Source organism: Hypanus sabinus, chromosome 7 (assembly GCF_030144855.1).
Source record: "Hypanus sabinus isolate sHypSab1 chromosome 7, sHypSab1.hap1, whole genome shotgun sequence".
NCBI classification, from domain to species: domain Eukaryota; kingdom Metazoa; phylum Chordata; class Chondrichthyes; order Myliobatiformes; family Dasyatidae; genus Hypanus; species Hypanus sabinus.
The window spans coordinates 82,251,157-82,267,385 of record NC_082712.1 but is presented as its reverse complement, the minus strand read 5'-3'; the positions used below and the strand labels follow the sequence as shown (position 1 = coordinate 82,267,385).

The window sequence follows — 16,229 nt, the reverse complement described above, 5'->3', positions numbered from 1 at the left end:
GTGGCCAATGGGGTCACAGAGCTGTATGGTATAGAACAGCCAAGTCATTGGGTATATCTAAGGCAGAGGTTGATAGATCCTTGGTTAGTCAGGGCACAAAGGCTTACAGGGAGAAGGCAGGAGACTGGGGCTGAGAGGGAAAATGGATCAGCCTTGATGAAATGGTGGAGGAGGCTTGACCGGTCAAATGCCTAATTCTTCTCCTATATCTTATGCTCGGATGGAACAGGCCCTTCAGCCCACTGTGCCCATGCCAGTCCTCATGTATTCATTTAACACTTTTACAGTTTATTCTGCTCACCTTCCCAATTCTCCCTCTCTCAGTTTCTACCTCTCCCCCATGCTCTAGGGGACTGTGGGTAATTAACCTACCAATCATAATGCAAATAGAAGAGCAAGATCGGCGATCTTCAACTTATTTGCTTTTGGAAGGAGACATGACAAGTCTATAGGGTTAGGTCAGAGGCTCTCCCCATTTCCAGGGCTGAATTACGCATTGCCCCCTCCAGAAAATTTCCTTTACGAAATTTTTCTGTCCGACAAGCCCTGCAGTGCACATTACCTTATCATTGCGTTCACAAAGGAACTTTAGCCGCTGTGCTCTTTTGTGCATAAAAACTCCATCGAGGTGACCCGTCTCTACAGATCGGATTTCGATGGCCTTCTCACCCCAACCCATGATCTGATTTGAACAGATGTATGCTGTACAAAGACATAATGCACAGTAACATGAGTTTCAAGATGCTCTGTTACTGATGAAAAATTGCACCTTAAACATCATATACTTGGTGCCACTTCCACTGTCAGCTCAGTCAAGATTGAGTCAGTAATTGGATGGACATGCCTTTAGTAACTCACCCCTAACTGGTACAGTATATCCTTATAGGATTTGGGAAGCATAGATAGAGTGGACAGAGAGTGTCTGTTTCCCAGGGTTGAAATGTCAAATACTAGAGGGCATACATTGAAGATGAGAAGGGGTAGGTTCAAAGGGGATGTGGTGGATGCCTTTATGTTATGTTTGGGCAGGCATATGGATGTAAGGAAGATGGAGGGATATGGACATGGTGTAGGTAGGAGGGATTAGTGTTTGGGTGTTTCTGATTTATCTTTTAGCTGGTTCAGAACAACATTATAGGCTGAAAGGCCTGTTCCTGTGCTGTACTCTTCTGTGTTCTATGTAATGATGCAAGGATGGATAGATTTATTGGATCCCCAGCATCTAAAAGGTTAAATGAGAATGGGTGATTGTAGTATTAAGGCATATTCTGGAGTTATGGAATATAACAAAATTTAATTTCAACAGCAAGCAGTCTTCAGATCTGACTGTGGATTGTAGATTGAGGTTAAAATGTAGCTCAGAACAATGGTCTTCCTGCAGCTGCAGACTGGGTCAATTGCAAACCAGGAAACACCCCATTGACCTGAGATGTCTGCATATGCATGAATGCAGCTCAGAGACAGAGGTGATTAACATGCACCCTAGAGTATCTGTTGGTGTGAAGATCCAAGTGTTTGAAAATTACATGTAACTCAAAGGAAGCATTATGGATGCACTTTAATTATAGAACTGTCCTGCTATTACCCTTGTTCTTTTGCATATAAAGATGTGATGTAATGTTGGGTCAGACAGCCTCTCCCCAGAGTGACTCCAGTACGTACTGAATAAAACCTTTTATACTCCTATAGCTGCAAGTCTCTCTAGTGGCTTTCATTGACAGTCACAACACTAGAAACTGCAGTTACATTCCTTGACAGGTTAAATTCATTTTGGTTAATGCTTTCAGATATGAAACAGTTAGAAATATGGGCTTAGGATATTCTGCTCCAGGAATAGGGGTGAAGATGGGTTAAAAAATTGGAACCAAGCTTTTCGGGAATGAAATTAGGAAACACATTTTGGGACACAATAAAATTTTGAACTTTCAATCACGTCAGAGGGCCAATGGTTAAATTTTGAGTTTGAGCCTTAAAGGATTATTTTTTAAAACAAAGGTATCAAAGGTAAATAGGAAGTCATGTACCCCAGTCACAACCTCAGCTGGTAGTAGAGCAAAAGAAAAAGAGATATAAAACCATTTCCTGGTCCCTGCCACTAAATACCTGGGTATTTTCCGGCAGGAATAATCTCTGCTGTACATTCAACTGCAGAAAAAAATGTCACCTTGACCAGTATGTTCCTCCACCTTCTTGTAGGGTTTGGAGGCTTGCGTGCCTCAATGACCTGGTGAGCTATGTTGGCTGAAGTCAGGGCTTTATGCTTTGGCTCTTGGTAGGGTCACCCATGCCAAACAGGTCAAAGGGTAGAGGCCAGACTAAGAGTGGTTCACCGATCCTCCACGCTTGGGGGTTCAGCTCAGGGCTAACAACCCTGACTGGTCAAACAAAACTTATGGAAACAGCAATGAGAATTCTTTCTACATCTATGTGTGACAGAATTCCTGTGTCTCCACCTAGTACTTGCATGACTGACAGTCATGAAAATCAACAGGAAGTTACTGACGTGATGAAGGAATCCATGAACGCCAACAGTATAACAAGCAAAAAAAGAACCAGTATGTTGGTATTTCTGAATCTTTTAATGTTAAGGTGCTACCCTATTGAAGTTGCCCAGGGGCATTCCTGCCATTGAAAAAGATTAGCTATTTACTCCAGCTCCAGCATACATTAGGGTTTATTTTATAGTCTGATTCTGATTGTTCAGTGTATTGAAGTCATGCTAAGGGCACACAGGAAATGGAAAGCCAGCAACATTGTAGAAATATAAAATGGAAACAGAAAATGTCGGAAACAACCGGGTGAGACAGTATCTGCAGAGAGAGAAACAGCTTTCAGTAGGGAGGAGGGGAGGGAGGAATGCGTAGAAGCAAATATTACTGTTATACTGCTTGAATGGGAATAGTAACTAGTACATTTTTACAAGTTTCTTTGTTTGTGTTACGTGTTCTAAACAGTAACACTGAGTGACACGCCCAGCCAGTCTCACTATACAAATGAGATTAACCGAGCTTCTGACCTGATGGCATGAAGATCGATTTCTCTAACTTTCAGTAATTACTCCCCTCTACCCACTTTCTTCTCCATTCATCAATCTAGTTACTCTCTCTCCTATCTTTCTCCTCACCTGCCTGTGTCCCTTTGAGTTCCCTCCTCCTTCCCTTTATTCCATGGTCCACTGTCCTCAACTATTAGATTCCCTGGTTATCCTCTCACTCCCTTCTCTTCTCCTTACCTACCCACCTCCCTATAAATTCTTTCTTTTTCTGTCTGTTATCTCTTCCACCTATTCCTTCCCAGCTTCTCACATAATCCCACCATTCTTCCACTGTCAGGTCTCACCTGTTACCTTCCATTCTCGCCCCTCCCCCAACTTTCTTATTCTGGTTTTCTCCCCCCGAAGCTGACAAAGGGTCTCAGTCTGAAATGTCGACTGTTTATTCCCCTCCATTAGATGCAGCCTGACCTGCTGAGTTTGTGTGTGCTGCTGAAAATGGCCAGTCCTGATTCAGACATGGGAGTTGGAGAACTTGATAGCAAGTCTAGAAGGAAGCCCAGAGGGAAGGTGAGGTATAGCTCCTCAAGCTGGCTGGGCCTCATTGTACCGGGGAGCTACACATCAAGAAAACTGGTGCAACATACAATGTGAATGGATGCAGTCTGTCCTGGTCTAGTTGATAGTGAATTGAGAGACTACCCTCATTATGGGGCAATTAACAGACCAGCAGATCAAGAAATGTTCTCAGTTTTAAGTGCCACAATTGCAGAAGAGATTCCTGCTCCGCATTGTAACTTAGCAACCTCTGCCTGAACTTGTGCGTGTGACTAGGCCCAGGATCAGCTTTTGAATCAGCTACCATCAAGCATCTGACCTGGAACAATGCTTCTCTGCATTATCTATAGAGTTTCTCAAGGGACCTTTGGACAGTCAGAAAAAAAAAGGCAGTGAGAAAGGTTCACAAAATAATGCCTCAGTTTGTAGGCAACTTACCCACAGAGGTTGGCATCTCACCCCACTGTAGCACCACATCCTTCATAATACGGCCATAGGTGTTCACATAAACTCCTTCATCTTCATAGCATAGAAGCATTTCCATTCCAGCAGTGTTGGGTAGAATAACAATGGCATGAGGCACCATATGGGACTGAATCTAGACATTAAAAGATGAAAGATTTTGTGTTGAAAGCAGACACAAAGGGATAGGAATTAGTCATTCAGCCCCATTCACCATTCTATCAGCTAATTTACCCTTCAATTTACCCACCTCTTTTCACCTTGAATGATATTCTTACCTAAAACACTTTTATAATTTCAACAAATTTCACAACATATGCCAGTGATATTAAAACTGATTCGGAAAAGATTCAAAGTTCAAAGAAAATTTTATTAACAAAGTACATATATGTCACCATATACAACCTTGAGATTCATTTTCCTGTGAGCATACTCAGCAAATCTATACAATAGTCACTACAACAGAATTAATGAAAGGCCACCCACCCAACTAGGGTGCTGAACCAGACTGCAGAAGACAACAAACTGTACAAATACAAATATAATCAAATAGCAATAAATGACAAGAACATGTGATGAAGAGTCCTTAGAAGTGAGTCCACAGGTTGTGGGAACAGTTCAATGTTGGGGAAAGTGAAGTTATCCCCTTTGGTTCAAGAGCCCAATAGTCAAGGGGTAATAACTACTCCTGAACCTGGTGTGTGAGTCCTGAGGCTCTTGTACCTTCTACCTGATAGCAGCAGTGAGAAGAGAGCATGTCCTGGGTGGTGGTGGGGTGGGGTTTGTTGTTGATGGGTGCTACCATCATCATGGTATTCTTTGTAGGAGGAGTTCTGAATTTTCTTCAGCTTGTGTGCAAAATTGCTTCCTAACTTCATGATAAAATTTCCTAATTTTAAAACCATAGCTCCTTGTTCTGCATTCCCCAACAGAAAATGATCAGTTTAAAACTCCATTTAGATGACTTCTAAGCCTTCTAGATGCAACCTCGCCTCCATACATCATTTGCTGATGCGTCTGTGACTGTTGTTCAGTATTATTGTGAATCCCCACCAGTCCAGATACATTTACATGGGCTTCGATAGCCCACCATGATCTGGTCACATCTCACACTCTGAATGTTATTAATACACTGGATTGGACACAAACATTTTTTTTGCCTCATAGCTAGGAATAGAAATATCTCTATTTTCCTCTTCCTGAAAGAGTGGGTTACACGATGGAGCTGAAGGAACACTTCTCATTTCAATCATCCTGATGCTGTCTCATCTCGGAATGGTGACACACAGAGAGGTAAGCAGGATGAATGAGAATTCATTAATTATCATTGATTTGAACAATTGGTTCAAAAGCAGATCAATTATCACTCCCTGTCCTATCCCCAAGCACTCCTCTTGCTGAGGCACTGTGTAGAACATCTCCAGATTTCCTGTACAGCATCTGAATGCGAAAGATCCTTCACAGAATCCCTAATGCCCAAGTCCAATGTGACGTGACATCCCTCACATTGGAGCTTGATCATTAGGAATTCAATGAAGGAACAACTTCTTTCGAAGTAGTGGAACTAGTTACTCTCTTGGTAATGACTTTTAACATCAACCTTGGCTGCAATGACTTCCGCACATCGCTACAGGAACGAGAGCCGCACCACATGCAAGCAAGTGCACGAGTGCCAGCAAGGTGTTACTTACCTCAATGACATTGACACCAATGATGGAAAAATTCATATCATAAAAATAAACACCAAACTTACAGGGCAATCAGAGTAATGAGCTGGAGGGAGAGGCAATCAAAAAGACCAAGGTATCATCCTGAATGCAATGAAGGGACTTAGCGGTGGCTTGATATCAATACACAGGGTGAAATAAACTAAAACCTTTCAAACTTACATGCACTGGGATGTAAACGTCGTAGGTATTTCCAGAATCCACGTCAACTGCATGGAAACCAGTGCTAGATCCATAAACAACCTTTAACCTCTGACCTTCTTCCACTGTCAAGTCAACTAATGATGGTCTATGAGGCAGATCTGTGAATGACTGGGAAGAAAATACAAACAAAAGATTTTCTTTTTCAACAAATCAACCAATCTGTTTGCTGAAGTACATCTAATTAGCTTAGGGTATTTCCATAAGTGATGTATTAAAATGAAGAGGTAACAAGATACAGGTGATACCTGCTTTATGAAAGTTCGCTTTTACAATTAGTACCTGTTTTCGCTAACCTCAAGAAATCCAAAGAGGACTTTTGCTTTTACGAAAAAAGGCGCCTGCTTTAAACTTGTGTTTACCCCGAGAAAGACTACCATGACCGTGAAGCCTTACGCGGGCAGGTGTGTGCGCATGCGTGTACGTGCCGATTTTTTTCTACAAATCGGTTTTGGCTAAACCTTCCCGATTCTGTTAAGTGAAACTACACTTTACATACATTATTTCTACTTTACATAGACTGTGTATTTATCATATCATTCCTGCTTTTACTATATGTCAGAATCAGACTTTAATCGCCAAGTACCTGTGCACATACAAGGAATTTACTTCCGGCAGATGTTGTCTCTCTGCTCATAACAATAATAATGATAAATATAAATAAAAATATAGATTATACATACAAGTAGTGCAATCCAAGTAATAGTTAGCCAACAGTTAACCGGCAGTTAACTGTTCAGCAAAGTGACTGCAGTGGGGAAAAAACTTCTCCAGTGCCTATTAGTCTTAGTCTGGAGGGATCTGAAGCGCCTACCAGACGGAAGCAGTTCAAACAGTCTGTGCGCAGGATGGAAGGAATCCTTTATGATGTTTCCCGCCCTCTTCTTCAACCTGGAAGAGTACAGGTCCACAATAGAGGGCAAGGAGGCTCTAATGATGTGCTCGGCAGTCCTCACTGTGCACTGTAGTCGTGTTGTTTTAGGCTTTATGTGCTATTTGGTATGATTTGGCAGGATTTTTTGGGTCTGGGAACACCCAAAAAATTTTTCCCATATAAATTAATGGTAATTGCCTCTTTGCTTTATACCATTTCGGCTTATGAAATGTTTCATAGGAACGCTCTACTTTTGGATAGCAGGAGAAACCTATATATTGGGAGGGCTGTGGTTGATGTATCAATGAGAAGTTGAGGAAGACTTTCTACAAGATTCTACATGAAAAGTTAAAGCCAACTGGATCCAAGACATGCTGGCAAACTGGATACTCAATTGGCTTGGTAACAGGAGGCTGAAAGTGGTGGAAGAGAGTTGTTGGAGATCAGAAGCCTGTGATTACTGATGCTGTGACCATTAATACAAGTTAGTGATCTGCATATGAACGTAGGAGGCATGTTTGGAGATAATACGAGCATTATTGTTGTTCATAATGAAGAGAACGGCCTTAGGAAACAGCATGATATTAAGCAATTGGTAAGTTTGGGACAGCAACTGCAAATGGAATTTAATCCTGTTAGGTGCAAGGCATCGCACATTAGAAGGACTAACAGATGAACTGAAAGTGGGCAATGAAACAATTAAACAAACATGGAATTTTAAATATTTAATGAGCATGATAAAACATCTGATGGTAGGGCTGATGTTGAAATTAAGAGGGAGGATTGGGATTGCTAAATGCATATTCGAGCATTTCAGCAAGATACTAAAGATTAACGATTTCTATGGGTACGAAACTCGAGTGTTGCGGTGCTACGTTTATTCCACACTAGCACAAGGAAGCGAATGTTCGACAAAATCAAAGCAAAATAAAGGAAGACTCAAAGCTGCAGAAATGTGGTTTTTGGGAAGAATGATGAAAATATCATGGAAGAACAGGGTAACAAATGAGGAAGTGTTGTGAAAAGCCAGAATAAGAAGAGAGCTGATATCAATCAAGAAATGGCAGCTAGAATTTCAGGGGCAAGCTTGAACATCTTGCGGTGATGGGAAAAATTGATGGAAGAACAAGAACAGGTTGCGGTTGACAGGGCAAGACATTGATGAGTTACATCAAAGGATGGATGGGCAAAAGTTTGGAAGAGTTTATTAAACCTTCCCAAATTAAAGACAGATGGAACAGCATAATCACCCACATCATATGACATGGCATGTGGTGATGATGAATATAGGTGCACACAATGAATGTTTGAAAATAGCACTGAAGGACCTCTGCACAGGTCCAATGATCCCTGAATGTGCCAGAGATAGATACACAGATGAAGGAGGCGTTTGGAATACTTGTCTTCATTCACCATGGCACAGAATATACTGGAAAAGCAGTGAGACCATGGTTCAACTTTATGAAACTTTGGGTGGAACACAGCTGGAGTATTGTGAACAGTTCTGATCACCACAATAGAGAAAGGGTATCAAAAACTCAAGAGATTCTGCAAATGCTGGAAATCCTGAGCAACACACACGAAATGCTGGAGGAACTCCACAGGCCAGGTAGCATCTATGGACAGAAATAAAGACCACACTTTTCCACTGAGACTCTTCATCAGGTTGTGTGTTTGCATTGGGAAGTGTGCACAAGGAGACTGCTTGGGTTGAAACATTCATTTCTGAAGAGAGCAACTGGAGAAAAACGGTGTGTGAGTGAACGAGAGCAAGAGAGGGAGTGAAAGCAATGGTGCGAGAGAGAGTGTGAGTGGCCAAGGAATAATGGAAATATACAAAATTTTGAATGGGATAGAGAGAGAAGAGGGGAGGAAACACTGCCCCACAGGTTAGAGCAGGCATGGGCAAACTACGGCCCGGGGGCCATATGCAGCCCGTTAAGCTTTTTAACCCGGCCCACAGAACTTGATGAAATTATATTAATAAATCTTGTTAACGTTTTTTCCCCGCAATTCTGGCGTTTTCCCAATAGATGACGCACTCTATCTACATTGACCTTTGCGTATTACTCCACATTTGCGCTTTACTCTTTGACCTCTCACCCCTTCTGTAAAGATGAATGGAGCTAAGAAAAGAAAAGTGGATAGAGAATGTCGGGTGTTTAATAAGGAGTGGACAACTAAATATCTTTTTACTGAACACCGATCAACTGCTGTATGCCTGATATGCCAAGAGACTGTGGCGGTTTTTAAAGAATATAATATCAGCCGTCACTTTGCCACAAAACATGCCAACTATGCTAGCAACCAGTCAACGAAAGAACGGGAAGCTAATGCTCAGAGGTTGGCAGCTAATTTACAGGCTCAACAAAATTTTTTTCACCGTCAAACTGCCATTCATGAGTCAAGTACCAAGGCCAGTTTTATGCTGTCATTCAAATTAGCAAAGGCCAGCAAGCCTCTGTCTGAAGGCGAGTTTTTAAAAGAATGTATGGTGGAGACAGCAGGTGTATTGTGTCCGGAGAGCAAAGACAAATTTGATAAAATCAGTTTATCACGCAGGACAGTGACTCGCCGTGTGGAACTGATAGATGAAGATATAACCAGCGACTTAAATAAAAAGGCAGAGTCGTTCACGTTATATTCATTAGCACTAGATGAAAGCAACGATGTAAAAGACACTGCTCAGCTCCTCATTTTTATCCGAGGAATTAACAATACTTTTGAAATAACGGAGGAGTTTTTGACAATGGAGTCTCTGAAAGGAAAAACACGTGGAGAGGACTTGTATGACCGGGTGTCTGCTGTCATCGAAAATATGAAGCTCCCTTGGAGTAAACTTATCAACGTCACCACAGATGGATCTCCTAATTTGACGGGGAAAAATGTCGGCCTGCTGAGGAGAATACAGAATAAAGTGAAAGATGAAAATCCTGACCAGGATGTTATTTTCCTTCACTGCATCATCCACCAGGAATCTCTATGTAAATCGGTACTACAGCTGAATCATGTTGTGAATCCTGTCGTAAAACTTGTCAACTTTATACGTGCAAGGGGACTTCAGCACCGTCAGTTCATCACGTTCCTGGAGGAATCTGATACGGATCACCAGGACCTACTTTATCACTCCCATGTCCGCTGGTTAAGTTTGGGCAAAGTGTTTCAACGAGTATGGGAGCTCAAAGAGGAGATCGGTGCATTTTTGGAGTTACTGAGGAAGGCCGGCGAATTTCCTGAGCTGAGCAACAAGAGTTGGCTTTGTGACTTTGCGTTTGCTGTGGATATATTTTCACACATGAATGAACTGAACGTGAAGCTACAGGGGAAGGATCAGTTTGTGCATGACATGTACACAAACGTGAAAGCCTTTAAATCCAAGCTGGCTTTTTTCTCCAGGCAAATTTTGAATAAATTATTCACTCATTTTCCCACACTAGCCACGCTGGAAGAGGCCGGTGCAAATGTGAAAAAATACAGCGAGTCACTGGATGTGCTGCACAGAGAATTCTGCCGTCACTTTTCTGATTTTGAAAAAATTGACAAGTCATTTCAGTTGGTGGCCTGTCCCCTGTCACAAGATCCTGAAACAGCACCAGAGGAGCTACAGCTGGAACTGATCGATCTTCAGTCTGACCCCGTCTTAAAAGAGAAGTTCAACTCTCTTAAACTGAACGACTTTTATGCTTCACTTGGTAAAGAGGTGTTTCCAAACCTCCGGAGGACAGCACAGAAGATGCTGGCGTTGTTCAGCTCGACCTATTTGTGTGAACAGGCGTACAGCGTCATGAACATCAACAAAGCCAGCCACAGATCCAAGTTAACTGACCAACACCTCAGATCCATCCTGAGAATCGCCACAACAAAACTAAATCCAGACTTTGATGCGCTGGCTAAAAAGGGAGAACAACAACACTGTTCCCACTGAAATTAAAAATAAGTTTCTTCGTTATGTTATGTAAAAAATGCATTTGAAAATATTTTTTTCAATAAGCCTTACATGTTACATGTCATTTCTGTTAAGTGATGGACATGAGTAGTGCGCAGGTGCACGTACGTTCTCAAAATAAAAAATGCGCTCCAGATCAAATAACGCGCTCCGCATACTGGCGCGCTGTCATTGTTCTGTCCTTGTGCTGGTCATTGTTGAGTTTTGGCACAGGGGACAATTGAGTAAGAAGGAGCAGGACAAGTAGACCTGCATCTCCTACAGTTTTTGAAATAAAGACAGTTAGGAGGAGAGTGATGATGATAATATCTTGAAGGATAACAGAATTTTCATTGCTTTAAAATAATAACTGTTACTATTAAAAAATGCTATATTTTATTCATTTAATTTTCAGTGTTTTAAAAGTCATTTCAATAAATAGCTAAATACCATGGGACTTCAAGGACAGATATTTTGTTGTAATGCATTTGTTCATTTTCAATTGAAATTAAAGCACATGTTTTCTACATATCCCATGATATTTTATTTTCTCTTATGAGGTGTATTACCAAAACACTCCGTCCATCTGCTCCTGCTCCGGCCCCCCTGTCAAATTTTAGAACCCTTTGTGGCGCACAAGTCAAAAAGTTTGCCCACCCCTGGGTTAGAGCATAGTTTAAGTACATGTTTATCATTAGAAAAAGTTTAAATGGGATCTGAGGATCATTTTACCCCCACATTGGAAGTGCTGTTCTAGTGTTGGTGTAGGTAAACAGTTTTAAAACATTCAAGTATCAAGATAAGCACTTGAATTACCAAGGCACATTCTGTATGGTCAGAATGGATATAGTGGATTGAAGGCTTTCTTCTCCACAGTACATCTAAAATTACTATTATAAAGTCTTGGGAGAGAAAATACCATTTCCTTGTCACACTGATTGAAAATGTGCATTTCAAGTGGTAACATGCTTAACTCTTTTTAAAAATTTCTGCCACTGTTTGAATGTTCTCCCCATGACTGCATGGGTTTCTTCTAGATCTCCAGTTTCTTCCCACAGTCCAAAGGTGTACTGGCTGGTAGTTTAATTAGTCATTATAAATTGTCCCATGATTAGGCGAGGATAAAATTAGGGATTGCTGGGCGTGGCTCAAATGGCTGGAAGGACCTGTTCTGCTCTGTATCCCAATAAATATAATTTTAAAAACAGAAACCGTTGATTGTTGTCTCCTAATTAGTAGCAAGTACCCAACATTTGGAGGGTCTGTTTCAAATCTCCATGTCTACCTCAAAGTTGACTGCTTAAACCAGCTCTGTAGATGACGGAACGCTGAAGGCCTTTTAACATTTGTAATGGTGTTTTAGTTCCTACAGTCTGTAACTCATCGTCAGCAGCATGAAATCTTCAAAAGAGAGGAGGGCTATAGATTCACAGAGCAAATTGTTGACAGTCATTGAGGAAAGCCACACTGACAGCGATGCCGGAATCACTTGCACTCTCAGATGGATACAGAAGAACTTGTTTGAGAAAGGAAGGCAGGAGAATTCTTAGCAATGCTCAAAGCACAAAGTAAACTTATTATTAAATTGCATATACATCACCATATACAATCCCGAGATTAATTTTCTTGTGAGCAGTAACAATCAATACAAAAAACACAATAGAATTAATGAAAGGCAAAAAGGCAGAGTGGAAATAAAGAGAGCTTTTCTGGTTGGCTGCCGGTGACCAGTGGTGTTCCATAGGGGTCTGTGTTGAGACCACTTCTTTTTACATTATAAATCAATGATCTGGATGATGGAATTGATGGCTTTCTGGCCAAGTTTGTGGACAATATGAAGATAGGTGGCGGGGAAGGTTGTGTTGAGGATGCAAAGAGGCTGCAGAAGGGATCAGCAAAGAAGTGGCAGATGGAATACAGTGTCAGGAAGTGTATCGTCATGCACTTTGGTAGAATAAATACAGTGTAAACGATTTTCTAAATGTACAGAATATTCAAAAAAAAAAGGTGAGGTACAAAGGGATTTGGGAGTTTTCATGCAGGAGTCCCTAAAGGTTAATTTGCAGGTCGAGTCTGTGGTGAGGAAGGCAAATGTGATGTTAGCATTCATTTCGAGAGGACTACAATGCAAAAGCAAGGATGTAATGTTGAGGCTTTGAATAGCACTGGTGAGGAGTATTGTGAGCAGTTTTTGGCCCCCTACCTAAGAAAGGATGCGCTGACACTGTAAGGGTTGAAAAGACGCTCATGAAATGATTCCAGGATTGAAGGGCTAATCACATGAGAAACGTTTGATGGTTTTGGGCCTGTACACTCTGGAAGAAGATGAAGGTGGTGGGGGTTTTGAAGCCTATCGAATGTTGAAAGGTTTTGATAGAATGGCCGTGCAGAGGATGTTTCCTGTGGTTTGGAAGTCGTAAAACCAGAGGATTCAGCCTCAGAATAGAGGGATGCCCTTCTAGAACAGAGATGAGGAGGAATTTCTTTAGCCAGAGAGTGGCGAATCTGCGGATTTCTTTGCCTCAGGCAGCTGTGGAGGCCAAGTCTTTATGCATATTTAAGGCAGAGGTTGATAGATTCTTGATTAGTCAGGGCATGAATGGATACAGGGAGAAGGCAGGAGATTGGGTTGGACTCCTATGACTCATTGTTTAACACCGCAACCAAAGGGGTGGACAAGAAACCAACTTGCAAAAGACATCAAACTGTGCAAGTACAAAAAAGAAAAAAAGAACTAATAACTATAATAGGACAATGCTTTACAGTACAGGAAGACTGGATTCAATTCCCTCTGCTCTCTGCAAGAAGCTTGTACACTCTCCCTGGACCGCGTGGGTTTCCTCCAGGTGCTCCGGTTTTCTCCCACAGTCCAAAGATGAAAGGGTTGGTAGGTCAACTGGTCATTATAAATTGACCCATGATTAGGCCAAGGTTAAATCGGGGGTATTGCTGGCTGTGTGGCTTGGGGTTGGGGGGGGGGGGGGTGGCGAAACAGACCAACAAACAGTTTAATTAATTTTGAGAGCATGAGATGAATTGGAAGTAACTCAAAAACCTTGTAGCTTGGGCGGTTGATGGTCAGGTTGAGTCTTGGCAATTTACCACATATGGAGACATCACCAGTGTGCCGTTAATTTGTGATGTGTCCTCCAAATGTTTGGCTGTAATGACAACCAATCAGCTGATTGATAAGTATATAAAGGACACACCACAAGTGAACAACAGCACAGTATGATGTCTCCTTGTATGGTGATGAAATGCTTGCAGATGAATTGCCAAGATCAGAGAATAACTCAACCCAACCATGAAATGAACTGAAAGGTGTGGGAACAGCTCTATGACGGGCGAGTGAAATTGAGTAAAGTTATCCCTCTAGTTCAAGAGCCTAACCAATATTTAGTTCCACAATCAAATATGAAATCAGATTATCTGGTTTTTATTACTTTGGTATTAGTAGGAGCTTTGTTTGCAATTGCAGAATTGTTTCTCGATGTTTTACTTTAAAGCAGGGACTGTGGACCCAGGTTGGGAAACCCTGCTTTAAAGCAACAGCAGCACCTGAGAAAGCACATAACACTAGGGCTGAGAAAAGTACTGTAGAAACAGCAGCCATTCTTTCCTTCCTTTATACCCTGTCATCAACACAGGCAAGCCTTGTAATCTCAATGTTCTGGTCAAATGGGAAAAATGGCATCAATCCTTTATGCAGGAAACTGTTTTGCTAAGTTAGTAATGCAACACCAGTAGCAGGTTGCACACAAACACTTTAGGATTGAGGTAGAGTGGGAAAGTAAGTTGCAGAACAATAAAAACAGAACTCAACCTTGAAAGCCATGAACTTGTGGTAAGGCTTAGGGGCCCAGGCGTAAACTTCCACAGAGTTCTTCAGAGCAATAACCAGGAACTTGATCCTCTCGTATTTCACTGTGAAGGAAATGTCACATTGAAAGGATTATTCCTCTAGTGATGATTCTCAGACAAAACCTCATCCAGCAAGGAACAGTCTGCACTTGAAATTAAACTCTGTTCTGAATAGACCAAACACTAACATATTGGAAGAATCCTACACCACTGAAACACAATAGAGTAGGTGAATCCTTTTGTGGATCACCTGCTCTGTTGCACTTGAGTCTTTTAGTGGGCTAAAATCTTTTGGAATTTGCATATTTGTTTCCCCAACGTGTCTTATTCTGTTTCTCTCTGGTTGTGGTATACAATGTTGGCCGAAATGGTGGCAACTGGGGAAGAAAATTTCAAATATAGGGTTAAAAGAGATGTGTGTTGCTAAAGCTTTGTGACCTTGCGGACATCCTGTGTTTTTCCAATTAAGGTGAAAGTCTGCATAACTAAGATTATCGAGCTAAGCATTGCTGCTCCTCAGAGCGGTAACACAACTGCACAAACCAGATGGACATAGACAAATATGCCATAAATCACGAGTAAAGACTTTATGGACTGTCAACTCTTTGACATCTAAGAGGAGTATTGGTTTTGCTCACTTGTCTGCTACTAGATATAAACACAAGCTGATTTCTCTGTAACTCAGAGCTCGATACATGTGGACTGTCCATATCATGCTAAAATGAAAGATTTGCCACTTGAAATTGGTATCAAGCTTTATTTTAAAAATTCTCTGACAGCACCATTTGCTGTGATCAAGTTGGTGCCTGTGAACCATGGCAGCGCTCTGAGGACTACTTGTGGTTTGCCCCCAGCACATCCTTGGTTATATTGGCTGTTGAACTAAATGATGCATTTCACTGTTATGTACACCTGCTAAATCTTTGTCTGAATATGAAGTACAAATCAAAAATAGGTTTGATCCCTAATCATGGTAGGATTACAAATTCCCACATGCAGCTCAGTTTGACTGTTCAAGTGGCTGAAGTTTATTGGAAATGTTGGTTAAGGTTCCCCACCCAACCACTAAAAATGTCTATGGTTTGAGGAGGAAAGCAAACCAAGCTTCTTTCCTCTATTTTCATTGAAACAGGGATAAAATCAACAGCCAGTGAGATACATGGGTTATGACAGAAATGAAAATGGCTGGAGTTGCATAGCGCTTTCGTACAAGGGTGTTTATTTGATGCGACAAAAATCAAACTTGCAAAAATAGCAAGAGGAAAACTACCAATATTACACAATAACAGTTCTGTACTTTGTCCAGTGTGAACTCCTGGCAGCCCTGATATCTCTCTGCTACGGAGAGCAATTATCCCTGTTTTTCTTTTGGGCACCAGGACATACCATGTTTAATTACCCACAAAGTTAACTTAAAGACAACACATGAATTAGAATATGCTGCACTCCACAATGTAGTTACAATCATATTACAAAATAAATAGAAGTATCTATCTTAAATACAGTATACAAACAATATATGCACATTTACATGTCTCCATTACTAAAGAAAGGGAATATCCATGGCGGGAAAGGCACCATAAAGCCAAGCCCTTTGTTAGAACATACCATTAAAGTGCATACATGGTG

At 41.3% G+C, this 16,229-nt stretch overlaps 2 protein-coding genes across 3 annotated transcripts in view; one reads left to right on the top strand and one right to left on the bottom strand.

Annotated features, from left to right (window-relative positions):
- Positions 1–16,229, bottom strand: part of LOC132396903 (misshapen-like kinase 1) — a 326,920-nt gene that overhangs the window by 12,837 nt on the left and 297,854 nt on the right. For both annotated transcript variants that reach the window (XM_059974976.1, XM_059974977.1), the window contains 4 exons: positions 14,563–14,663; positions 5,902–6,051; positions 3,989–4,148; positions 563–702 (listed from right to left, as the gene is read on the bottom strand). In XM_059974976.1, coding sequence (XP_059830959.1) covers positions 563–702; positions 3,989–4,148; positions 5,902–6,051; positions 14,563–14,663 — 551 coding nt within the window. The remainder of the gene's footprint in view (positions 1–562; positions 703–3,988; positions 4,149–5,901; positions 6,052–14,562; positions 14,664–16,229) is intronic.
- LOC132396904 (general transcription factor II-I repeat domain-containing protein 2-like) lies at positions 6,076–10,748 on the top strand. The gene has a single exon (XM_059974978.1). It carries the CDS (start codon positions 8,931–8,933, stop codon positions 10,737–10,739), a length of 1,809 nt encoding a protein of 602 aa, XP_059830961.1. The 5' UTR covers positions 6,076–8,930; the 3' UTR covers positions 10,740–10,748.

What these genes read in the sequence shown, in the direction of transcription:
- LOC132396904 (XM_059974978.1), top strand. Translation starts at nt 8,931, where the DNA reads ATGAATGGAGCTAAGAAAAGAAAAGTGGATAGAGAATGTCGGGTGTTT.